At 45.7% G+C, this 26190-nt stretch overlaps 2 protein-coding genes across 3 annotated transcripts in view; one reads left to right on the top strand and one right to left on the bottom strand.

Moving 5' to 3' along the window:
• Nucleotides 1-26190, top strand: part of METTL25B (methyltransferase like 25B) — a 492409-nt gene that overhangs the window by 445171 nt on the left and 21048 nt on the right. The window lies entirely within an intron of this gene.
• Nucleotides 1-26190, bottom strand: part of LOC309329896 (T-lymphocyte surface antigen Ly-9-like) — a 33730-nt gene that overhangs the window by 7347 nt on the left and 193 nt on the right. The window contains exons 1-4 of one of the 2 annotated variants that reach the window (XM_081841110.1): nt 23364-24010; nt 19102-19268; nt 16781-17125; nt 15577-15876 (exon numbers count right to left, since the gene is read on the bottom strand). In XM_081841110.1, the coding sequence (XP_081697236.1) occupies nt 15577-15876; nt 16781-17125; nt 19102-19162 (706 nt within the window). In that variant the 5' untranslated portion in view covers nt 19163-19268; nt 23364-24010. Of the gene's footprint in view, nt 1-15576; nt 15877-16780; nt 17126-19101; nt 19269-23363; nt 24011-26190 lie in introns of those variants that run through there. The other variant, XM_081841109.1, reaches the window with a different exon arrangement.

Raw genomic sequence — 26190 nt, 5'->3', positions numbered from 1 at the left:
TTGTAGTCCAACAATATCTGGGGACCCACAGGTTGAGAACCGCTGGGTTAGAGTGTTGGACTGGGACCTGGGAGGTCAGGGTTTGAATCCCCACTCGGCCATGATGGTCACTGGGTGACCTTGGGCCAGTCACTACCCCTCAGTCTGACCTACCTACCTCACAGGGTTGTTGTAGAGATTAAAGGAGCTGGGAAAGAACCATGTACACCACCTTGAGGCAGCAAACGGAAGATTGGAACCGTACGAAACTGAGAGAGCTCCAAACTCTGGCAGATTGCTCCATCAGAAGGGACCTGTGGGTTGCTCACTTTACTGGAAATGTTTTTTTGCTGCTGCTCTAAGGTTTGGGATACTTTCTGGCAGATGAAGGTGACGGAGTACATGGAACTGGCGGAAACGACTGGCAGAATCCGAGACCTGGGAGAAGAGTTGGTAGAAGAAGATTGGAAGAAATTTAAAGACTATTTACAGAAATATTGTAAAATTAAGGAATGTTAGAAGGATGCTGGAATGAAGTTATGTGGTTTTAGCAGTAATGTTATAAAGGAGTATTTAAAGATGGATTGTTAACAGGTGAGAATGTAAAGTTATAATATATTAAGATAAATTATTAAGATAAAAGCAAAAATGGAAAGGATTTGCTGAAATAACTAATTGAACTAGAATACAAAAAAGGGAGGTGTGAGGGGGTCAGGGAAACAAGCAAATGAAAGTTAAGATATGGAAAGGTTGATTTGTTTTTAATTGTTTTTTGTGTTTTGTATTTTTTTCTCTTTCTTTTTCTTTTCTTCTTTTTTATATACTTGTAACTTTTTTGAAATCTTAATAAATATCATTTTAAAAAAAATAAGGTTTGGGATACTTTCATGGAAGTATTTTTCTGGCCAGTCATGTATTTTAATTAAATATATATCTGTTTCTTGTATTTACCAGAAAATGTAATAACCCTTCTCCTGTTTGCGGGAACAGGTCTTGACAAAGACAAAGAAAATCTCTTTTGAGATAAGTTAGTTATTCCGGAACTAGAGAGATGTGGATATGGTCTTCCAAAAATTAAGGCCAGGTACTCTTCACTTCAAACTCATCTTACAAAACAACAATGCACTAGAAGGAACCAACAACAGTTCTCAGGACTACGGGGTTACATTATTCACCCACTAAGGAAGCCTCTTTCCCCCTCTCTCCATAAAGTTAGAAGAACCAAAGATTTCAGCACAGCTTCAGGTTTTGGCTGCTCTCATAGACAAAAAAACCATGGAGTCAAGTGCTAAGAATAAATCCTTTTTTGCAACCCACAGCTGATCTGTATTGGCTGTGCTACTAATAGGAAGGAACATGACTTGTTAGTCCCAGGAATACTGTACTCTTAGTATGCTAAGAGACAACTTGAGTTTTTCTCGTATCCCACAAAAGCTCTTTATCTCAAAGAGGCCCCAGGCAATTAGAGGATACAGAGGGGTGGTAATTCTTGTCAATCAGTTTCTGTAATAATTAAATTATTGTGTTGGGCACTATTTTGAATATTCGTAAGAAAGTTTGTGAAATAAGACTGTATTCCCAATTATTGTTTTCGGGGGAGGGGATAAAAAATAAAAAAATAAAAGAACCACCAAAGATTTGTTTGTTGCACTTATATCTCACATTTGTCTTCAAGGAGCCCAAGGTGGTGTATGAGGGTCTGCCCTTCATTTTATCTTCACAACCCTGTGAGGTGGCCCAAGGTCACCCAGTAAGTTTCAGGACTGAGTGGGGATTTGAAGCTGGGTCTCCCAGTAGGTCTGGAAGATGTATTGATACATTGTCCAGAACAGGTTTGAGAGCTAGAGCATGGTGACAATTACCTGATTTTTGACCAAGGCAGTATACTGCAGGTGGGGTTTACTAGCTGGCCGGCCAGCACCTTGTCCACCTTCTCTGGCTGAGCAGGTGGGCTGCCTTATTCCTTGCGCTGACAACGGCGGGAGCAGCAGCCGCTTCACCACGGTGCCTTGCGATGGTGGGGCCAGGGCTCCTTCCTTTTCCCTCTGCATTCCAGGCAGTGGCGGTGGCAGGAGCAGTGGTGGTTTCAACCCAGTGCCTTGCAGTTTTCAATGTGGGCCAGGACTCCTCATTTGTGTGAACAGTGCCAAGCCTGTCTGACTTCGCAATCTCCTCTCCCTCTGTGCTCCCCAGGTGTGGGGCCGATACTAGGGCTGGGCGATGTATCTTGGCTGCTTCTTCCCATCCTATTTCCTCCTTCCTCCTTTCAGACATTGTGATTGTCAGGGGTTCAGGAGCAGAGACACAGGAGAGGGAGCAAATGGAGAGCGAGGGGGAGGAATCCGAGGGGGGTGTAGGCAGTGACAGTGGTCAGAGGGATTCCACGAGTCTCTCCAGCGAATCGGAAGATTCACAGAAGGGAGTGCCGATGGCCAGGGCGAGGGGGGTGCCAAGGGGGAAACCCCAGAAGGAAGGGGCCAGCGAGGACTCCCTGAGCAGCAGTTGGAAATCAGGACCAGCTTCCCCACCAGAACGCAGTAGGGGGGAGGAGTCCCAGGAATCGGGACCAGTGTTCTCACCACCAGCGAGAGGAGATGAGTCAGGATTGACCACGGCCACATCGGAGAGCGGGGAAACGGTCAAGAGGAAGGTTACCGGCTGGGCGCACGCGCCAAGTTCAAATGTACAGGCGAGCGGCACAGCAGGTAGCCCGGATAGGGAGCCAGGTCCTAAAGCCCGCCGGAAGGAAGGGCAAGACTCAGGGGGGTCAGCGTCAGAAGAGTCCAGGAAGGAGGAAACCCCAGGGGGCAGAAGGACCCAGAGGAGGAAGGAACAGCGCAGGAGGTGGAGCCGGGCTAGGATCTTAAACTGGTGCGGAAGGGGTAGTGACTCAGAGGGGACTTCGCCGGTCTAGGGCCAAGACGTAGGGCTGCACGCTCTGGGGTTTGAAATGGAAACTAAACTTCAATAAAGACTTTTGTACATTACATCAACCGGGCGTTGGTCCTCTGTGAGCTGGGACCTAGAGGCAGCGCTGACAGTGATGTATCACTATATTGTGATATTTACCTGGTGATACAGCACGATGTTGAAAACCTGATATCACCCAGCCCTGTCTCCCATGTCCGAGTCCAACACTCTAACCGCTACACCATACTGGCTCTCTATAGGTATATGTTTAAGTATTCTTAAACCACAGATTTTCAATGGTTAGTTAGCTCACAGCTGCAATGGGACCCCCTCTTTGCTCCTCAAGCATCTCATGGACCAACCCAACGCTTTGCTGGACCAAGGAATGGGTGAGAGACTGTTACCTCGCTGGCACAGGAATCTGAAGTAGGAAGCGTAACTCTCAGAAGGCACAGATCTTAACGCCCTGACTTTGTGCTCCTCTTGCTCCAAGACTGGGTATATACCTTCCCTTCCCTAGTGGTTACTATGGCACATTGCTGCAATCACTTTCTCTAAGACTTCTGGGTACTTAGGGATCCTTAACTGTTTGGCAGTGCCAAATAATGCTCCAACTACTGCACAATTGCACTCATTTCCCATGCTAGCAAGGTTATGCTTAAAATTCTACAAGGCAGACTTAAGCAGTATGTGGACCAAGAACTCCCAGAAGTGCAAGCTGGATTTCGAAGGGGCAGAGGGACCAGAGACCAAATTGCAAACATGCACTGGATTATGGAGAAAGCTAGAGAGTTCCAGAAAGACATCTACTTCTGCTTCATTGACTATGCAAAAGCCTTTGACTGTGTCGACCACAGCAAACTATGGCAAGTTCTTAAAGAAATGGGAGTGCCTGATCACCTCATCTGTCTCCTGAGAAATCTCTATGTGGGACAAGAAGCTACAGTTAGAACTGGATATGGAAAAACTGATTGGTTCAAAATTGGGAAAGGAGTACGACAAGGCTGTATATTGTCTCCCTGCTTATTTAACTTATATGCGGAATTCATCATGCGAAAGGCTGGGCTGGATGAATCCCAAGCCAGAATTAAGATTTCTGGAAGAAATATCAACAACCTCAGATATGCAGATGACACAACCTTGATGACAGACAGTGAGGAGGAATTAAAGAACCTTTTAATGAGGGTGAAAGAGGAGAGCACAAAATATGGTCTGAAGCTCAACATCAAAAAAACGAAGTTCATGGCCACTGGTCCCATCACCTCCTGGCAAATAGAAGGGGAAGAAATGGAGGCAGTGAGAGATTTTACTTTCTTGGGCTCCATGATCACTGCAGATGGTGACAGCAGTCAGGAAATTAAAAGACGCCTGCTTCTTGGGAGAAAAGTAATGACAAACCTAGACAGCATCTTAAAAAGCAGAGACATCACCTTGCCAACAAAGGTCCGTATAGTAAAAGCTATGCTTTTCCCAGTCGTGATGTATGGAAGTGAGAGCTGGACCATGAAGAAGGCTGATCGCCGAAGAATGGATGCTTTTGAATTCTGGTGCTGGAGGAGACTCTTGAGAGTCCCGTGGACTGCAAGAAGATCAAACCTCTCCATTCTGAAGGAAATCAGCCCTGAGTGCTCACTGGAAGGACAGATCGTGAAGCTGAGGCTCCAAGACTTTGGCCACCTCATGAGAAGAGAAGACTCCCTGGAAAAGACCCTGATGTTGGGAAAGATGGAGGGCACAAGGAGAAGGGGACGACAGAGGACGAGATGGTTGGATAGTGTCTTCAAAGCATGAGTTTGACCAAGCTGTGGGAGGCAGTGGAAGACAGGAGTGCCTGGTGTGCTCTGGTCCAGGGGGTCACGAAGAGTCGGACACGACTAAACAACTAAACAACAACAAATTTTGGAATTAAGCTGTGTGGATGTTAATGATAATGCCTGCTACCTCGCTGTCTGAAGCAGCACTCGTACACTCCACCTCTTTCATTTCTGTGTAGTAAACAACTCTTTTTGTAGAAAAGCTCTTTATTGGGTATATGGATTAAAAGCATGCACACATTTTATTTTATTTTATTATTAAATTTTTATTAAGCTTTTAAAGGTTACAAAAACAAAGAGAAAAGAGGACAATCAAAGAAGAAAAAGAAAAAACAATACATATCCTCAAAAAAACAGAAGAAAGAAAAAAAAACAAATAAAAAAACCAAGTCAAACCTTTAACTCACTTATTTACATTCACTTATTTCCTTGACTTCCTCACGCCTCCCATTTTTGTATTCTAATTCAATTAAATATTCCAGCAAATCCTTCCAACTTTGTTTTTATCCTAATAATTTATCTTAACATATTATAATTTTACCTTCTCTCTTTCACCAATACATTTTTACTTAATCCTTTATATCCTTTCTGCTAAAACCATATAATTTTTTTCCCCAACATCTTTCTAACATTCCTTAATTTTACAATATTTCTGAAGATAAACTTTAAATTTCTTCCACTCTTCTTCCACCAACTCTTCTCCTTGGTCTCGGATTCTGCTAGTCATCTCAGCCAGTTCCATATAGTCCATCAGCTTCATCTGCCATTCTTACCGGGTGGGTAAATCTTGTATTTTCCAATACTTCGCGATGAGTATTCTTGCTGCTGTTGAAAAGCATGCACACATTTTAAATGAACACACACCTTGACTCCACACAAAAGGTTCCATTCCCCTCTGACATGTTATGATGAGTTCATATACATGCCGGACACCCATGTGGGTTCAAGCATACATACACCTTGTAACAAATTCCTATACAGTTCTGAGATCTCCCTTATTGGCTGTTAGGTTGGCTTCCGATCGACTGACTTCTGCTCTTGCATTGCTTGCTTGTATTAAGAGCATGTAAAGAGCCCTACAAGTGGATCAGGCCAAAGGGGGCCTGATAACTCTCCCCATTTCTGCTCCCCATCAGTCAGCGTTACTGTTCGGCGGCATGGTGCCTCTGAAACTAGAGCCATTATGTAGCCATCATGACTTGATGGAGAAGCTGTTGCATTCTCACCATAACTGTACTGCCCATTTAATCATGCTGGCCTTCCCTCTCACCCCTTGGGATCATAGCTGTCAACTTACAGATTTGAAAATAAGGGACCAGCAGCCTTGAAAATAAGGGATCAGCAGCCAATATAAGGGATTTTAGTCAACCAGCTGAAATGCAAAGTTAAAAGGGACCAGATAATTTTGGTTTCAGTTTTTAGCCCTCCGTTTCCAGAGGTTGCTGCTCAAGACACCAGCTGATGAAACACTGCAATTGAATAACTACAAGCGGCAACCACTTTTCGCGCAAAACAAAGTCCAAGCTACGAAGATGCTGCTGCAGTTCTGTATCTTTTCTCTCGTGCTCCATCTGCAGCTTTCAGATCCATCAGGCGGGGCGGGAGGAAGGGTGGGGGAATAGCGTCCAAAGTAAACCTGCAGATCAGACCATCTATGCTAGTCTACCACTACAAATCTATGGGAGAAGCGCTTGCGGTCCTTTCTCCGCTTTCCCCCAATATGGTTAGCCCTTGGAACACCTGCCCGCGCCTCCGCCTCCTCGTCCTCTCTCTGAACTGCTTTCTCTATGGTTGCCCTCGCTCTCCTCTCAAGGCTCCTCAGCAATACATAGGCCGCGCCAGGCTGCCCATCTCATTCGGGTCCTTCGGCAGTGCAGCCACAGTACAGCCTAGCGGCAGCGGCTGCAACGGGCAGAGGGGAGGCCCCAGGCAGAGACGTTCAGTTCAGTGGCCGCAAGGAGGATGGCGGCAGAAGGACCTGAGGCTCCCACCAGTCCCGGCGGGAAGGGGCTCCCGGGGGGCCGAGGCTGGTGAGAGGAGGCCGGAAGGGGGGGCAGGGCAGCCAAGCAACCCAGTTGGAGCCTCCCTCCTTCCTGGCCGGCAGGGAGGGAGGGAGAGGAGCTGCTTCCTTTGAAACCTGGGAAATTTAAGGGACATCATCAATAAGGGACAGCAGCGGGAAACGGCGCTGGGATAAGGGAGTTTTCCCGGCAAATAAGGGACGGTTGACAGCTATGATTGGGATAATGTTCTGCATGGTTGTTTTGTGAAGAGAGCCCCCATGTGGAGGCTCTCTTGTTGACACAAGTCATTCATCATTATAAGACAGGAAGTGTCTTGTTGGATGTTACAGGAAAAATTCCCCAGCTCACTTGGATCATTGACGGAAGCCAGCCATCATTAAATTGGTGCTTAGCATAGCATAGAAAAAAGACACAGAGAGGCAGCTCTTATTCTCAGGATGGAGGACAGCTCTTCGACTTCTCTCTCCTCCGGTAACTTTTTATCCTTTGTCCTCACCAACAGCATGGTCATCTGGCAATGTCTCACGTTACATGCCTGGTAATGGTTTGACACTCCCCTCTCCATATAAGGAAACACTGCCCAGGGAAAACACAACTCTATTTAAGGTCAATACATTCCTATACATTGTAAAGCTCAGAGTGCTGGTCAGCCGAGGTCAGGGGGCACCCTGTGGTATTTACAAGCCTCTGCCTTGGCTTTATGACTCCCACAGATTATCAAACAAAGACTCCAGCCAAGATTATAGAAGCAAAACAGCAGCCAATAGGCCTGATTTTATCATTGCAACAAGACTTCAAACTACAACATGGAAGAAGTAGAAAGAAGCCCTGAACAAAGGATGGCTCCCCTTTTTATAGGTTTCCCAAATTACCCATAACACCCTTACTAAAGGGTCATACATCTGTCATAACTATGTCATAAATTGGGAGGGGTCTTCTGGCAGAAACCTGATCTCCCCCTTCCAATCTTTAGGTGAAACAAAGGTAAGCATTTACATTTTCCTGTTTTCCCAGCCAAGTTAAGCACACCATTTTGTCTTGTCTGAGATCCCAATCCACTAAGGTTGGGTTTGGGATTGTTCTTGGAATGACTACCTGTCTGGTACTCAGGTGCCAGGATGCCAGCGATTATCACCCGGGCAGTGGAGCCGATTATGGCTGCCCCTATACCCATGTCCCAAGCGCCTCCCCTGTGAAATATACTCAGAGTCCTGTAGTGATTTCATGCTCTTTATTGCAGCTTGTAAAACAGTGATTGAATTTTCCCCAAAACCTCAGGCTTTTATATACATTATTTACACAATGAGTCCTGTCTGATTCTGCTTCCCTCCTGGAGCCTGATTGGTCTTTTTCTGCAAGCCAATCAGTTGTTGCATTCTAGGGTCCTACTTGCCTATTGTTCTAGGATCCAAGCTTAGTACATAACACCTGCTAGCCATTTTCCTTCTGAGTAGAACAATGTTGGAATGGCTTAAATCCGGGTCATGTGGCCAGCATGACTAAGCCGCTTCTGGCGAACCAGAGCAGCACACGGAAACGCCATTTACCTTCCTGTTGGAGCGGTACCTATTTATTTACCTGCACTTTGACGTGCTTTCGAACTGCTAGGTTGGCAGGAGCAGGGACCGAGCAATGGGAGCTCACCCCACTGCGGGGATTCGAACCGCCGACCTTCTGATCGGCAAGTCCTGGGCTCAGTGGTTTAACCCACAGCGCCACCTGCATCCCATAGTGGGATGAAGCCTAGACAAAACAAAGGGGTGTATTTGACTTGACTTAGGGACCAGGGAGGGGTATTACTCAGAAAGGTGGTAGGAATGGGTGAAGCCTCCCTGCCCTCTTACTATATAGAAGGGTCTGGTGACTTCTGTTTCAGTGTATCTGAAGAAGTGTACATGCACACGAAAGCTCATTCCAAGAACAAAATTAGTTGGTCTCTAAGGTGCTACTAAGGGACGCAGGTGGCGCTGTGGGTTAAACCAGAGTCCAGAACTTGCCGAACAGAAGGTCGGTGGTTCAAATCCCCGCGACGGAGTGAGCTCCCGTTGCTCGGTCCCTGCTCCTGCCAACCTAGCAGTTCGAAAGCACGTCAAAGTGCAAGTAGATAAATAGGTACTGGCAGGAAGGTAAACGGCATTTCCGTGCGCTGCTCTGGTTTGCTAGAAGCGGCTTAGTCCTGCTGGCCACATGACCCGGAAGCTGTACGCCAGCTCCCTCAGCCAGTAAAGTGAGATGAGCGCCACAACCCCAGAGCCGGCCATTACTGGACCTAATGGTCAGGGGTCCCTTTAAGGTGCTACTGGAAGGAATTTTATTTTGTTTTGTCTGGTGTGTTGGGTAACATGCTGCCCTCTGGGCGTTCCCAACGGCCACCATCCCCAGCAGCCAGCATGGCACACGGTCAGGGAGGGTGGCTGTTGTGGAGAGTCCCGCAACACCCCCAAGCTCAGTAGGGTGATGGAGAGGACTGGGGGGCCACATACGCCCCGCTATCTGGCCCCGATCTGCAGATTAAGGCCACTAACTAGGCACTGTTCTCTGTAGCCAAGGCAGGGGTGGCCCCGGATGACACAGGCAGGCAAGCTGAGACTTAGGGGCCTGTCTGAGGCCGAACCTCATTCCATGGCGCTCCAGCCTCCAAACATTTGGGGAAATATGCCCTCCTTCCGATGTCGCTGGACTCCTGCTTCCAGCTGCCAACATGGCAAATGTATTGAGAGTGTTGAAGCAAATGGAGGGTTGTTGTTGTTTTTTAATCTCTGCTGACTTTTGTGTGGAAATAAAACTCTTCGATCCCAAATATGGTTTTCAAAGCTTTATTTAAAAGGACTTGAGTTTCAAACATTACAAAACCAACAAAAGCTACATGGTGTCAGCTACATAAATTTGTTCATACATTGTTGGTCGTAGTCTAAGGCACAGCTGGTAATTCTACCTCCCTTTTTGTCCTTTATTTTAATTTAATCTCTACATACATACAAATATATTTAAATGAATTATGAAATTAAAAACACAAAAATATACATTAAAAAGCTTACAAAACTACAAGGTAGAAAAAGGAATTGGAAAGAACAAAGATACATCAAGAGAGAGAGAGAGAGAGAGAGAGAAGGAAAATAAAATGTAGACGTCCTTCTGTCTCCATTTTCACAGCTTGGTTCAAGCTGGTTGGCTCCAAGGAGCTAACACTAAGACAAAGAGATGAGGTGTATATATGCATTCATCGTCTCTTAAGTCTCTAAAAGCTAGTTCATTGGCGTATTTTATTGCTATTGGCATCCTCAGTTGGCATCCATCTGTCTCGAGAGATCATGGCGTGCCCCTCGAGGAGTGAAGTCAAACCCCTGCATTGGTAGCACCAAAGAGCCAGTGTGGTGTAGTGGTTAAGAGTGGTGGACTCATAATCTGGGGAACCGGGTTCGCGTCTCCGCTCCTCCACCTGCAGCTGCTGGGTGACCTTGGGCCAGTCACACTTCTCTGAAGTCTCTCAGCCCCACTCACCTCACAGAGTGTTTGTTATGGGGGAGGAAGGGAAAGGAGAATGTGAGCCGCTTTGAGACTCCTGAAGGGGAGTGATAAAGCGGGATATCAAGTCCAAAGCTGTCTCCCTGGGGCAGAAGCCTGGAAAATGTTATTAGCAGCTTTTTGCCTAACAAAATATTGGCAACACACATTATTTCACAGTTCTTAAGCGGAAAATGTACAATGGATTCACAAAGGATAACATTCAGTTGATACAACTTTAGAGGAAGTAGTCAATCAATATCACAGAGGCAAAGAAGCCTTTCAACTCCCCTCTATAGCATGTGTTGAAACCGCCTTCTTGACTGCTGGAGCCATGCTTGGTCTGGTCCACTCAGTTCGCCAGAGCCTGTCTTTGTATGCAGGACAAGCCCTAAATCACAGAGGGTTTAGCAAGCCAGTTGAAACCGTGTGCAAACACTTTCAAACTCTATCCAGGAGCTCAAGACTCACCCCCTACCTTTGCAATGAAAAAACACTAGACCTTACCAAATCCTATGATCAGTGTTTAAAATACAGCCCTTTTTCACAGTAACCTGAATACAATTACAATTTTTCACCAGTTTATGTAACATTAAACAATTCCATCCCCGTAAGAAGGTCAGGAGTGCTGGTAGGATCAACCAACGTTTTGCAGCTGCCAAGGTGTTCCAGAAAAGGTTGTCCTGGTTTTTAAGGCTAAATTGTTTTTCTAGGCTACTGGACACATAGTAGAGGTAAGCAAGGAGTTACTCACTTCCAACGGTATAATCTAAAAAGTAATACAAAGTGCATGGAAGCAAGCTCCTTTCAGTTACTGAAATGTTTTAAGACTTCTTCATATCCATTTTAACCTCTCAGGGTAGATTACAAATCCAAAGATCTCACTAAAATGACTGCAAGGACAGGCACTTCAAATCCAGAGTAATACCACCAAGATAAAAAAAATAGAGCTCAGTATAAAATGTGCAAATACTATAATATAATGCTATAATAAATAATGCTACATGAGCCAACTTCGTATATTACTTCAATAAATACAGGATATTTTTCCAGCTAGAATTACTGTATAATGCACACACTGCAGCATAAGCGTCACTCTTCCAACATAAGCATCAAAATTATATCCTACCCCACCCACTGGAAGTCCTTCAGGAAGACCAAGAATGCTACAGTGATAAAAGCGCTATAGTTAAAAATAAAAACACATTCAAATGTCAGAGAAGAAAATGGCATTTGATCACAGCTTATTGCACATGACATCAGGCAGGAGGTCCACTGCGTCCCACAGTGGACTCTGCATGACAGCTGCTGAAATGCTTCTAGGAGAACCGCAAGCAGATCAGGAAGCCTTCCATATGACTGGATGGTCCCCCAACCCACGATCAGTGCTTGGACCTAGTCTAGGGGTTCCCAAGGAAATCAATGTGAAAATGTGATGAACCAAATGTGAGCTTATAAAAAGGAGAAATGAAGCAATCCCAAAAATGAACTGATACGATTTGCACAGTCCCAATTAACAGAACCTCCAAGAAGAGTATTTTGGAATCTTTTGAGCAGACAGGAGCCCTGTGGGTTGTCTGTGAATTTGTGCTTGCAGGCAAGAGATGGCAATGTCCACCACATGAAATATTCACACTGAACATTTTACTGTTCCATTTAGTCCTTGTATTGCATTGTACTGCACTGCAATTTAAATTCTATCCAGTGCAGATTGTAATGCAACAAAATGCAATATAAGAAATAAGGGAAGTAGTAAAAATCGAATTAAAAACAGTCCCTGGCACGGTACTGTGCAAAAATCAGAAAAATCTGCCAAGACCCATCAGGAGTTTTCATGTGGTCTGTGGAGTGGAGTCCCTGGTTTCGTCTGGCTCCGAAGGTGGACATTTTGCATAGCCATTTTGAGAGGCACTTGGCGAAGTTCTCACTTCCTGCAATTCAATTGCGTTGGATGTGGAATTCTTGCGGCAGAAAACCTGCAGGGAAAGGAAGAAACAGGGCTGTCGATTAAGTTGATGGTGAGGATCCTTGGGTGAGACTTAAGAGGCTCTAGTGTGCTGGGCCTGGCACCAGCTCCTAAAACAGAATTGAGCCCACCTAAACCCAGGCACAGTTGGGGTCCTGGACATGGTGCTACAAAGGAGCTCCATCAACCAGACAGGAGGAATCTCAGCACACAATACAACACACACACACAGAGAGAGAGAGAGTGGGTGGCAGGTGGGGCAGCACTTTTCCTCCCCCCACTGGTAGAGGGACACGCCTTGCTCTTCTGCTGGAAATCCTTAAGCCTCAGACTTCCTGAAAATAACCCAGGAATATTCACTAATGGGTTTAAATGTGGAAACCTTGAAACTTGTGGGTTGTTTATCAGCCGAAAGCCTCCCATTTTGGCAGGCAGAACAAAGCACACTTCTCCTTCACACACACCCTTCTTTTTAAAAGCAGTTTTGTAAAGAGGATTCAAATCTTTGTGGAGTTCCAACCTTATTCGGAAATACTGTATTTTTCGCCCCATAGGACGCACTTTTCCCCCTTCAAAATGAAGGGGAAATCCTATGGGTGCATCCTATGGGGCGAATGCAGGCTTTCCCGGGCTTCCAGCAGCTCTGCGCGACCCTCCTGATCCAGGAAGCTGCGCCGGGCTCCAGAGGCAGCTCTGCGCCACCCTCTGGAGCCCGGCTGGAAGCCGCGCCAGGCTCCAGAAGGTTGCACAGAGCTGCCTGCATTCCAAAGCCTGGCGCGTGCTGAAGAGGGTGCCCGGGCTCTGCGCAGCTCTCTGCAAGCCTGGGGAGACCGGCGCGGCTCCCTAGGATTGCGGATAGCAGGCTGTTCTGGGGGCTGGGGTCGGGGGAAGCTCGGGCTTCCCCCGCGCCTGCTCCGTGCCTGGGGGGGAAATAAAAATGTTTTTCTTTATTTCCCCCCCCCAAAAAAAAAAATTAGGTGCGTCCTATGGGGCGGTGCGTCCTATGGGGCGAAAAATACGGTACTTGAGAGAAAGCGCTAGAAGAACATTAATATCAGCTGGCCCCCAATTGTGCCTTTGGCCTTGCGGATGTAAAAACTGTGGCACGTAAAATGAAACACATCATTTTGAGGACCTGGCCAGATTCTGCCTCTCAGGATAAACAAAGAGGAAGGGAAAACAATAAGTGGCAACCCAAACTCAGATGAGAGGGGCAGAAGAATAACACACACATATTCCTACCGTTTGCAGTCTGGATGTTAATGCTTTCTGCTTCCAACAGATGAGTCCAACAGCAATGAGAATTATAGCAGCCAGGATCCCAAAAATACTCCCAAAAATAATCCAAAAATTATTCAGATTTGCACCTGCAATAATAAGCAAAAATTCTCCCTTGAGGGCGACAGCAAGAACCACAGAGGGCATCAGAAAAGACTGTGAACTGATTTCAGCTTTTCTCCAGGCAGAATGAGAGTTGGGCTGTCACAAAACCTTAATTTGCTTTTTTGGCTGAGCAAATGCAGTATATACCACACAGCTGCCTGGACTGCCGAACACTCCATCCCAATTTTGCAGTTTTGGAATTCTGGAAGCCAAAGTCCAGTTTTCAGGGAACCAACTTAACAGCTCATTACTCATACTGAATACAGTCCTACCTCGGGTTAAATGTGCTTCAGGTTGAGTGCTTTCGGGTTGCGCTCCACGGCGACCCGGAAGTAACGGAGCGTGTTACTTCCGGGTTTCATCGCTCGCGCATGCGCAGACACTCAAAATGACGTCACGGGGATGCGCAGAAGCAGCAAATGCGACCCACGCACGCACAGACGCGCAGTCGTGTGTTACGTTCTACGCGCATCCAGAGGTACCACTGTACAGTGCTTTAAGGGATAAGCTGCATTTCATTTCAACTTAGTTAATACACTCACAGAGGAGGTGACATGATAGAACTGTAGAACTGGAAGGGAGCCCCAGGGCTCATCTAGTCCAACCCCCAGCAATGCAGGAATCCCAGCTCAAGAATCCCTGGACAGTCGGCCATCCAAATTGCCATCAAATCGCCAAGGTGGCTCTCGTGTCACCCGTCCTTCTGCTCTTCTCCAGGCGAAACATCCCCAACTCCCTCAACCTTCCTCATAAGGCTTGGTTTTCAGACCCTTGGTCATCTTGGTTACCCTCCTTAAATGAATGAAAAACTTATGCTGTTTTTGCACCAGAGCTTTCCAGAACTTATTCTTCTTTTTATTATTAATTTATTGTTAATATTTTATTATTATTTATTTATACATACATACATAACCCCGCCCATCTGGCTGGGTTTCCCCAGACATTCTGGGTGGCTTCCAACAAAATATTAAAATACATTAAAAGCTTCCCTGAACACGGCTGCCTTCAGATGTCTTCTAAAAGTCTGGTAGTTCTTTATCCCTTTGACATCTGATGAGAGGGCGTTCCACAGGGAGGGCGCCACCACCAATTAGCTAATCAGGCCCCATTAGCTAAAGTGGTGCTTCAGGTTAAGAACAGTTTCAGGTTAAGAACAGACCTCCGGAACGAATTAAGTACTTAACCCGAGGTACCACTGTAAATAAACAAAGGTTTATGTTCCAAATTAACCCTGACTGGACTCAGTATTGTCCCAGGTAGGGCCTGGGTGGGGGCAGCGAGAAATAAAGTGGTGGCACAGGAATCAGTAGACAGTGAAACGTCCGGGGACCCTGTGTGTTCACCAAACACCCGCCAACACGTGCCCCCATGGTGTTTGCTTCCTCCCTCCCTGTGAGAAAGAGAAGAAGAATGCTGGTTTTGACTTCTAAAGACCTACGTGGCTTAGATCCAGGTTACCCAAAATATTGTATCTCCCTTTACGGAGCTGGCCAGGTGCAAAGGCCCTCAGATGAGCACCTCCTCTCAGTCCCATCAGCATCAGAGCTGGTGGTGACCTAAGAAGAGGTTTGACTGGCTCCCTCTCTGGTCTCCTTAGTCTGCCAGCAGACTAAGACCTTCCCGTTCAGACAGGCCTTTGGAAACTAAGACGCAGGCACTGCTTGCCTGCTGGGCTGATATCAGGGAAAACTGCAGTTTTAATTGCTCGGGTCTTTTTTGTCAAAAAAATGTTATTTATACTCTTCAGATTTATACATTCCACTGATTTTACAATCATTTTGATCCTCCCACAACAGTTAATTGATGTCTCTTTTTAACTTTTATTATATGCTTTTATGGTCTTGTTGCTGTAAACCGCTTTGATATGTTTTTTTGTGGCCCAGCAGTATACAAATATTCTGACAAATAAAACAAACTTAGAGAAAGGCAGGATACAAACCCATTAAATAAAGAAAGGCAAATGGGGAATTGGGGAAATGGGCCAGGGGTTCCTTACCTTCAGCTGGGCAGAGGCTGAAGAGGTTGGTGGAAATGTTCTTCTGATCCGCCGGATTGCTCACCAGGCAGGTGATGTTGGCATCTGAGGCGTTGCGATGCCAGAACAGATGGAGATCTTCCCCGTTGTCAGAGAGTTGGTGCCAGTCCGGGCTCTCGCCTAGGGCTCTGAGGGGATTCCCTCTTTTCCAGGAGACACAGAAGTCTCCCTTTCCTGATCCCTGGCACCGCAGGGTTACATTGCAGCCATCAGGCGTGTTGGAGATCAGCTTATGGGTGAGCTGCGGCTCCCGCACTGGCTCTGTTAGAAATGAATTTTTAAAAATATTTTATTGTTTGTATGCCTGACTGCGTTACCCCAGCCACTCTGGGAGGCTTCCAACAGAATATAAAAACACAGTAAAACACCAAACGTTAAAATCTTCCCAATACAAGGCAGCTTTCAGATGTCTTCTAAAAGTTGTGTAGTTCTTTATCCCTTTGACATCTGATGGGAGGGCGTTCCACAGGGTGGGCGCCATCACCAAGAAGGCCCTCTGCCTGGTTCCCTGTAACCTCACTTCTCACAGGGAGGGAACTACCAGAAGGCCCTCGGCGCTGGACCTCATTGTCTGGGCTGGACGATGGGGGTGGAGACTGGGCCAAGGCCGTTTAGGGCTTCAAAGGTCGGCAGCAACACTTGGAATTGTGTTTTACTTTGATGCCTCTGGGGTTTCACTGACTGGGGGTTTTTTGGAGGGGGGCTGGCTCCTTCCTCATCACCATTTCCACATCCATCAGACGGGCTTGGTGAAACAAGAGTGTCAGTTGCTGGAAATCACAGGAGGGGAGAGTTGTTCCCAGGTTCTGCTTGTGGGCTTCCCATGATGGGCATCTGGTCGGCCCAGTGAAGACAGAGGCTGGACTAGAGATGCCCCCTTTGCCCTGGTCCAGCAGGTCCTTCCTATGTTCTTATGCATGTACAGTGAAGCATTCTGCAGCCTAGGGGCCACCACCAAGAAGTCCCTCTCTCCATCCCCCTCCCTAGGCCACCCTCCCCAACCTTTTGAGGATGGCAGGACCACCAAGAGGGTCCCGACTGCCGATCTCAACACCTGAAAGAGTCTGTAAGGAAGGAGGTGGACTTTCCCCTAGGCAGGTGAAAGTGAACAGGACTGAATTTCTCCCTCATCCTTACAGTGTGTGATGGTGAAACAAGTACATACCATAGACAGCGAGGCTGAATGTGTGTGATTCTGTCACTCCTGTGGAAAGCGTCACATGAGTCCTGTAGTCCCCACTGTCCTTCACCACCAAGTTGCTTATCTTCAGCGTGGGGACATCAACCATTTCCAGACGCTGCCCAAAACTGTCGCTCGTATTCCACCGTACCCATTTCCCATCGCTGAATCGCCCAAGGTCGTTTGCCTCGCCTTTTAGAGGGTGGAATATCCATTTAACGATGGACACGGTATTGTTTGAGGTTATATGTACAGGAAGCAAGGCAGATTCTCCCAAGATCCTCTTCAGCTGAATCGGAGGAGTCTTCGGTTCCCGACTGCTTACAAGGCCTAGGTGTTTTGGGGGAGGGAAAATTAAGTAAGAGGAGAAAGGAAGAAAGTGAAGGGATGGGGAGTGCCAAATATTGATGCTTCTTTTATATCAGGCAGAGCAGAATATCATAATATTGTTGCGTGTTTGCCAGATGGTGTGAATGACTCCTTGAGTCCGTTCCAATTCTTGGGTCCTGTACACAGTGAGGGTTAGAATGCAATAGAGGTTGGGACACAATATACAGATGGCAGATGGGGAGAGGCTATGGAAAATAGATTTGAAATTTAAGGCATTTCGTACGCTGAAAGAAAATTATATGAAAATGATGTATTGGTGGTATTTGACTCCTACTAAGTTAGCAAAAATGTATAGAACAAGAACCAATATCTGCTGGAAGTGTAAAGAAAAGGAAGGAACATTTTATCATATGTGGTGGAAGTGCAAGATAACAGAAACATTCTGGGAGATGATATATAATGAAATGAAAACAATGTTTAAAGTAACTTTTGTTTTAATAAAAAACCCCAGAAGCTTTTCTAGGAATTACATGTACCGAGATCACAAAGGACCAGAAAAGGCTTTTTATGTATGTAACAACAGCCGCATGGACTTTACTAGCCCAGAGATGGAAGGAAGAAACAATGTAGACAGGGAAGAATGGCAAACCAAGTTGATGGACTATGCTGAAATGGCAAAATTAACTGGGAAGCTTAGAAACCAAAAGAACAAGAACTTTAAAAAAAGAATGGGGAAAAAATATAATATATCTACGAGACCATTGTAGACAGACGAAAACATTAGCAGGATTTTAACCACACTTGTAAAGTAACAAAAATTATGGATAATTTAGAGGGACAAAATACTTAGATAATGAACTGATATGCAGATATAAATTAATTAAGTTGATGGTGAGGATCCTTGGGTGAGACTTAAGAGGCTCTAGTGTGCTGGGCCTGGCACCAGCTCCTAAAACAGAATTGAGCCCACCTAAACCCAGGCACAGTTGGGGTCCTGGGCATGGTGCTACAAAGGAGCTCCATCAACCAGACAGGAGGAATCTCAGCTCACAATACAACACACACACATAGCAGTATCAACAACACAGTGGGTGGCAGGTGGGGCAGCACTTTTCCTCCCCCCACTGGTAGAGGGACACGCCTTGCTCTTCTGCTGGAAATCCTTAAGCCTCAGACTTCCTGAAAATAACCCAGGAATATTCACTAATGGGTTTAAATGTGGAAACCTTGAAACTTGTGGCTTGTTTATCTCTCAGGTGGGTGCCATTGCCATTCTAAGAGAACGAGAGAAGTGTTTTGGCACCTTTTCCTAGAAATACAGCACTGCCTATCACCATTATAAAGACTGAGTTTTCCTTAAATTCATTAGACTTACTGTATAATGCACAAATTGCATCATAAGCGTCACTCTTAAACATAACTATCAAAATTATATCCTACCCTACCCACTGGATCACAAAGAATGGATGGAGGAGACTCTTGAGAGTCCCATGGACTGCAAGAAGATCCAACCTCTCCATTCTGAAGGAAATCAGCCCTGAGTGCTCACTGGAAGGACAGATCCTGAAGCTGAGGCTCCAAGACTTTGGCCACCTCATGACAAGAGAAGACTCCCTGGAAAAGACCCTGATGTTGGGAAAGATGGAGGGCACAAGGAGAAGGGGATTACAGAGGACGAGATGGTTGGACAGTGTTCTCGAAGCTACCAGCATGAGTTTGACCAAACTGCGGGAGGCAGTGGAAGACAGGAGTGCCTGGCGTGCTCTGGTTCAGGGGGTCACGAAGAGTCGGACACGACTAAACGACTAAACAACAACAACAACATGACTTCCCTTGATGTAGTATATTTAGTGTTGTTTTGTGTACAGACTGGCAGAACTTCTCCAGGCTTTTGATTGGGGTCACCCCTATCAACGCTCCCTGGCAATGCCATCAGACCTGAGCGACAGACCTTCTATGGCAATTGGACAACTTACCAAGGAGAAAGTTGATGACTATTCCAAAGTGAAGTAAAAACTTGAATGGACTGCCACCCATGCTTGGCCCATCAGAAGGCAATTGCACACGATTTTGGTCTCTGCAGATCGGAACTTGGGAGTCTGGCTCAGAGATTCACGTCTTCAGTCCCTCTAGCAGCAAGCACCTATCCGAAAAGAGAAGACACCCTAAATGTAGGGGGTGTAAGGGTGTAAATCTCTCTCCATTCTGGGTTCCCCCAGGAAAGCCCCGGCCTAGACACCACCCTCCCCGTTCACCAAGTCTGCCTGGAATTCAGTCTGGAGAATACAGGTATTTCTTCTAATGCTAACTGTATGGAGGATGGCTAATGGCGCTCTGTAACATGCACTCTGCACATGCTCAAAGGGACTGCATCTGTCCCATGGCTTAACCCCAGCACAGGGAACTTGTCCTGGCCTCACCAAAGGCTACATTCGTTCTGGTTCATGCTGTTGTTCTCCCACATACATTCCCCAGAATGAATCTCAAGGAACTACTATATAATGAATAACTTCTTATGAGCAAGTCAGGCATCATTTAGAGTCCCTTTTTGGGCCGACCAGAAGGAGAATCACGAAACAGGGATTGAAATCTGGGTCTCTCGTCATGGGATTTCCGTTGGGATCACACCAGCACAAGTATACATAGTCATTCTCACAGACTTATTTCGGGAATACCTGGACTGCTTGGCTTCAAAATAGTGAGCTGCGTCTGTCATTGTTATTCAAATTTTTGCATTGTACATATTATTTAAGATTTCATGTATCAGGAGTTGAAATGTCCTACATTATTGTGAACGAATTTTCACAAGCCATCTACAGAGTTGTTTTGTTCGTGATTCACCTCTCTGTATTCCTTGGGTGTGATAGTTGAATAGGAGTTGAATAGGATCCAAAAGGCAGCAGTCTGATTGGTCGTAGAACAATAGGATTCAGAATGCTGCAGTCTGATTGGTCCTAGAACAATAGGATCCAGAATGCTGCAGTCTGATTGGTCCTAGAACAAAAGGATTCAGAATGCAGCAGTCTGATTGGTCCTAGAACAAAAGGATCCAGAATGCTGCAGTCTGATTGGTCCTAGAACAATAGGATTCAGAATGCAGCAGTCTGATTTTGTCCTAGAACAATAGGATCCAGAATGCTGCAGTCTGATTGGTCCTAGAACAATAGGATTCAGAATGCAGCAGTCTGATTGGTCCACAGGAGCCACCCAATCCAGCTCCAGGTGGAAGGGAATCCGCAACCTGATTGGCCTACAGGAGAATCCCAGAATTAGCCAATCACGTGGGGCCCATTGTGTAAATAATATATATAAAGCAAAATAAAAAAATTCCTTCCAGTAGCACCTTAAAGACCAACTGAGTTAGTTATAGGTATTAGCTTTCGTGTGCATGCACACTTCTTCAGATACACTGAAACAGAAGTCACCAGACCTTTCTATATAGTGAGAAGGTGGGGAGGGGTATTACTCAGAAGGGTGGTGGGAATGGGTGATTGGCAGATAGCTGCGATGAGCCTGTTGACGACTCTTAACGACTGCAATAGGTCTAACAGGAAAAAGCAAGGGGTGAGAAGGTGAAAAATGGCTTTGTCATGTATAATGAGATAAGAATCCAATGTCTTTGTTCAAACCAGGTCTCTCCATAGTTTTAAGTTTGGTGATAAGTTGCAATTCAGCAGCTTCTCTTTCCAGTCTATTTCTGAAATTCCTTTGTAATAGAACAGCTACTTTGAGATCTTGTATAGAATGTCCTGGGAGATTGAAGTGTTCTCCTACTGGTTTTTCTGTCTTGTGGTTCCTGATGTCGGATTTATGTCCGTTTATTCTTTGGCGTAAGGTCTGGCCTGTTTGTCCAATATAGAGAGCTGAAGGACACTGTTGGCATTTTATGGCATACACAATGTTAGACGATGAGCAATTAAATAGTCCCGAGATGGTATGTGTGATGTTGTTGGGGCCAGTAATGGTGTTGTCCGGGTGTATGTGGCAGCAAAGTTGGCATCTGGGTTTATTGCAGGCTCTGGTACCAGTGTCCGTGTTAGGTCTGGTTGTAGTATTATTGTGGGTTAGGAGTTGTTTAAGACTGGGTGGCTGTCTGTAGGCAATGAAAGGTCTTCCTCCCAGAGCTTGAGAAAGAGAACTGTCATTGTCCAGGAGAGGTTGTAGATCTCTGATGATGCGTTGTACTGTTTTAACTTGGGAGCTGTATGTGATGACTAGAGGTGTTCTGTTATTTTCTTTTTTGGGTCTGTCTTGTAGCAAGTTCTCTCTGGGTATCAGTCTGGCTCTGTTGATCTGTTGTCTAACTTCATCTGCTGGGTATTTTAGTTCTAAAAAGGTTTGCTGTAGATCTCTTAGGTGAGAGTCTCTGTCTGTAGAATTGGAGCAGATGCGGCTGTAACGTAGTGCCTGGCTATATACAATGGACTGTTTGGTATGTTTGGGATGGTAGCTAGAGGCATGTAGATATGTTTGTCGGTCAGTTGGTTTACGGTATAAGGTGGTGTCTATGCGCCCATCCTGTATTTTTATAGTAGTGTCCAAAAAATGTATTTCTTGCATAGATTGATTCATTGTTAGGTTGATGGTGGGGTGAAAATCATTGAATTTCTGGTGGAAGGTGTCCAGGGTCTGTTGACCATGTGTCCAGATGATAAAAATATCATCAATGTATCGCAGGTACAAGAGAGGTTTGAGTGGGTAGGAGTTTAGGAAACGTTGTTCTAAATCCGCCATGAAGATGTTGGCATACTGTGGGGCCATGCGGGTGCCCATTGCTGTGCCGCTGATCTGAAGGAACAGGTCATCACCGAATTTGAAGTTGTTGTGGGTAAGGACAAATTGGCAGAGTTTGGTAGCAAAGTCCGCTGTGGTTTTATCTGAAATGGTATTCCTTATAGCTTGTAAACCATCGTTGTGTGGGATGTTGGTATACAGAGATTCCACATCCATAGTAGCTAGTATAGTATTGTTGGGAAGATTAAACATACCAAACATACCAAACATACCAAACATATTAAACATACCAAACATACCAAACAGTCCATTGTATATAGCCAGGCACTACGTTACAGCCGCATCTGCTCCAATTCTACAGACAGAGACTCTCACCTAAGAGATCTACAGCAAACCTTTTTAGAACTAAAATACCCAGCAGATGAAGTTAGACAACAGATCAACAGAGCCAGACTGATACCCAGAGAGAACTTGCTACAAGACAGACCCAAAAAAGAAAATAACAGAACACCTCTAGTCATCACATACAGCTCCCAAGTTAAAACAGTACAACGCATCATCAGAGATCTACAACCTCTCCTGGACAATGACAGTTCTCTTTCTCAAGCTCTGGGAGGAAGACCTTTCATTGCCTACAGACAGCCACCCAGTCTTAAACAACTCCTAACCCACAATAATACTACAACCAGACCTAACACGGACACTGGTACCAGAGCCTGCAATAAACCCAGATGCCAACTTTGCTGCCACATACACCCGGACAACACCATTACTGGCCCCAACAACATCACACATACCATCTCGGGACTATTTAATTGCTCATCGTCTAACATTGTGTATGCCATAAAATGCCAACAGTGTCCTTCAGCTCTCTATATTGGACAAACAGGCCAGACCTTACGCCAAAGAATAAACGGACATAAATCCGACATCAGGAACCACAAGACAGAAAAACCAGTAGGAGAACACTTCAATCTCCCAGGACATTCTATACAAGATCTCAAAGTAGCTGTTCTATTACAAAGGAATTTCAGAAATAGACTGGAAAGAGAAGCTGCTGAATTGCAACTTATTACCAAACTTGAAACCATGGAGAGACCTGGTTTGAACAAAGACATTGGATTCTTATCTCATTATACATGACAAAGCCATTTTTCACCTTCTCACCCCTTGCTTTTTCCTGTTAGACCTATTGCAGTCGTTAAGAGTCGTCAACAGGCTCATCGCAGCTATCTGCCAATCACCCATTCCCACCACCCTTCTGAGTAATACCCCTCCCCACCTTCTCACTATATAGAAAGGTCCGGTGACTTCTGTTTCAGTGTATCTGAAGAAATGTGCATGCACACGAAAGCTCATACCTATAACTAACTCAGTTGGTCTTTAAGGTGCTACTGGAAGGAATTTTTTTATTTTGTTTTGACCATGGCAGACCAACACGGCTACCTATCTGTAACTGTATATATAAAGCAGACATCCTGGGGGAACTTCTATTCCTCCTCACCACTAAAGAGCATGAAATCCACTCTCGACTCCGAGCATATTTCAGCTGAGATTCCTGCATTGCAGGGGGTTGACCCACAGGGTGCCTTCCAACTTTGCAGTTCTATGATTCAATGGAGGGGTGGGGGTGGGGTTTGGGGGGTTTCCGGATAAGCAAGGGTGTCAATGACTTTGACCAGCTTTCCTCGTTTTGAAGCTGAAAAGTGGGGCTGGGCCAGCTCCCTGATTAGGCAGAGTGAAGAAACCTGCCTGGGTGGCCAGCTGCTCCAGGTCAGGGCTGCCAGCCCAGTGCGGCCCCTGCTCACCAGCACTCCAGACGCTGCTCCTGGACTCCTCTACTTGCCCCTGGCCTGCCCCCTTGCTTCCTTGGGGTGTTCCAGGGGCGAGGAGAGAAACCCACCCATGCCTTGAAATTACAAAAGGTACTAGGCAGAGTTGTCCGTTACCTCCATTATTGTTCATCACGGTCTTGGAGGACCTGTGTCTGCGCATGCATGGGTTGCGATTCGGCGCTTCTGCGCATTTGTGCCCGCCAAAACCCGGAAGTAACCCGTTCCGGTACTTCCAGGTTTCAGTGGTCCCCCACCCGAAAAAACGCCCCCTCCCCTTTTTATGAAGATTCCCTGCTCTGGGATCCCACAGCTAATTCTCCCCTGGTCTCCTCACTGGCCCAAGTAGGACTCATTTAACGAGCTAGCCCTGGCAATCATCTAATGTTTATTGGATGGATTCCCCCCCCCCAAAAAAAAAATGATTTTTGAATTCTGAATTTATTGTTGTTCACGTTTTATACTGTATTTTATGCTGTTTTTTGTTGCATCAATTAAGTGTTTTAAATTTGTTGTTAGCCGCCCTGAACCTGGTTTTCTGAACCGGGAAGGGCGAGGTATAAATAAAAATTTATTTACTATTTATAAAATGCATATTAGAGATCAAGTTGGAAAACCATTAGTCGAGGATAAGGGAAGTTTCCAGCTAATATAGTCAAATGTTTCTTTATTTTATTTGTAAAATTGACGTTATGATGGAAATATTTGTAAAAACCAATAAAAATATTATAAGAGAGAGAGAGAGAGAAACCTCCATAAGCTGGCCTCCATAAGCAGCTGTTGGGAGTGCTGGTTGTTAAGTTGTGGGTGAACATATCAGACGACACAGCGATTCTTCAAACAGTTCTTGTTTATTCACAGGCCAGAACAGAACTGAGCTGAAGGGCTCACGTCAGCCTGCTTATATAGAGCTCCAGTACCACGTTACTGTAACAACTTTCTAAAACTATCCAATCATTGAATGTCACTTTCGATCCTTCATTTGCATAACTATCTACAGTATCCATCCAATCACTGAATGTCACTTTCAATCCTTCATTTGCATAACTATGTACAGTATCCCCCTGCAGGCCCAGGGTGAGAACTTCAGTACATAACACTGGTGGTGCCTGCAATTGGGGGGGGGGGGGAGCTTGGAGGTGGTAGCGGCAATGTAAAAGCTGCCACACAGCACCACAAAGGGAAGCTAGCCTTATACCAAAAGCTCCGCTGTTGTCAAAAGCTGCACAGAAGGCTGGTGTTTTCCCATTTCAATGAGCTGAGCTACCGGATGATGAAACTGGGGGGGGGGGGGAGAGAGAGAGAGAGACCAGCTGGGAATAGGAGAAGAAACGTCACACACTGATGTTGGGTGGAAAAATATAAAAAAATAAAAAATTGTCCAGTAGCACTTTAGAGACCAACTAAGTTTGCTCTTGGTCTAAGTTTTTATGTGCATGCACACTTCTTGAGAGACGTCACTGTTTCACCGACGTTGAGTGGCGTGATGTAATTGGTCCTGCAAACAGCCAAGAATGGACTGGAGCTGTTGCAATGAGAGGGAAACCCCAGAGTGGAAAGACAATACCACTCTGCTGCCACTCTGCCCTTCCAAGTTTCCTGCAACTCTCCTTCAGAGGCACTGCTGGCTGCAGCCTCAGACGGAAGAGGCAGAGAGCACAGAGTTCTCTTGCCTAGTTGCCATCCACAGCCCTCTCCTCCTCCAAGAATTTGCCTAAACCCCTTTTAGTAATAATAATAATAATAATAATAATAATAATAATAATAATAATAATGTTTTATTTATACCCCACCCTCCCCGGCCAAGACCCGTCTCAGGGCAGCAAACACCAAATATTAATCCAGTAAAAAACATTCCAAACAAAACACCAAACAAACAGTTGATTAAGTTTTAGAGGCATCACAGCCACATGCAAGAGGGAGCTGCGTCAAGAAGGATCGGGTTTTTTAAAATATATCTGTCCTTAATTTTTCCCCAACCTTAGACTTCACTGGCTGTGTCGTCCTCCCGCCCCCAGTTCTAGTAACAAGAGAGAGGGAGGGAGGAAAACTTTTCTGCCCATGTAACTTCACCAGTTCCCCAAGGTGGCTAAATCGGGAGAAAACAAAATAAAAAAATTCCTTCCAGTAGCACCTTAAAGACCAACTGAGTTAGTTCTAGGTATGAGCTTTCGTGTGCATGCACACTTCTTCAGATACACTGAAAGAGGAAGTCACCAGACCCTTCTATAGAGAGAGAGTGTGTGTACCTGGAGAAGTGTGCATCATAGCTGTCAACTTTTCCCTTTTCTTGCGAGGAATCCTATTAGGAGTAAGGGAACTTCCCTTGAGAAAAGCGAAACGTTGACAGCTTCGCTGGTCTCTAAGGTGCTACAGGAATCTATCTATCTATCTATCTATCTATCTATCTATCTATCTATCTATCTATCTATCATCTATCCACCCAACATCAGTGTGCGACGTTCCCTGCAAACTTTCTTCGCGGCCGAGGCGCTACGA

Source organism: Podarcis erhardii (assembly GCF_964252035.2).
Source record: "Podarcis erhardii genome assembly, chromosome: 15".
Lineage (NCBI taxonomy): Eukaryota > Metazoa > Chordata > Lepidosauria > Squamata > Lacertidae > Podarcis > Podarcis erhardii.
Note: the sequence above shows the minus strand (reverse complement) of the source record. Positions and strands in the feature narration are given on the sequence as shown.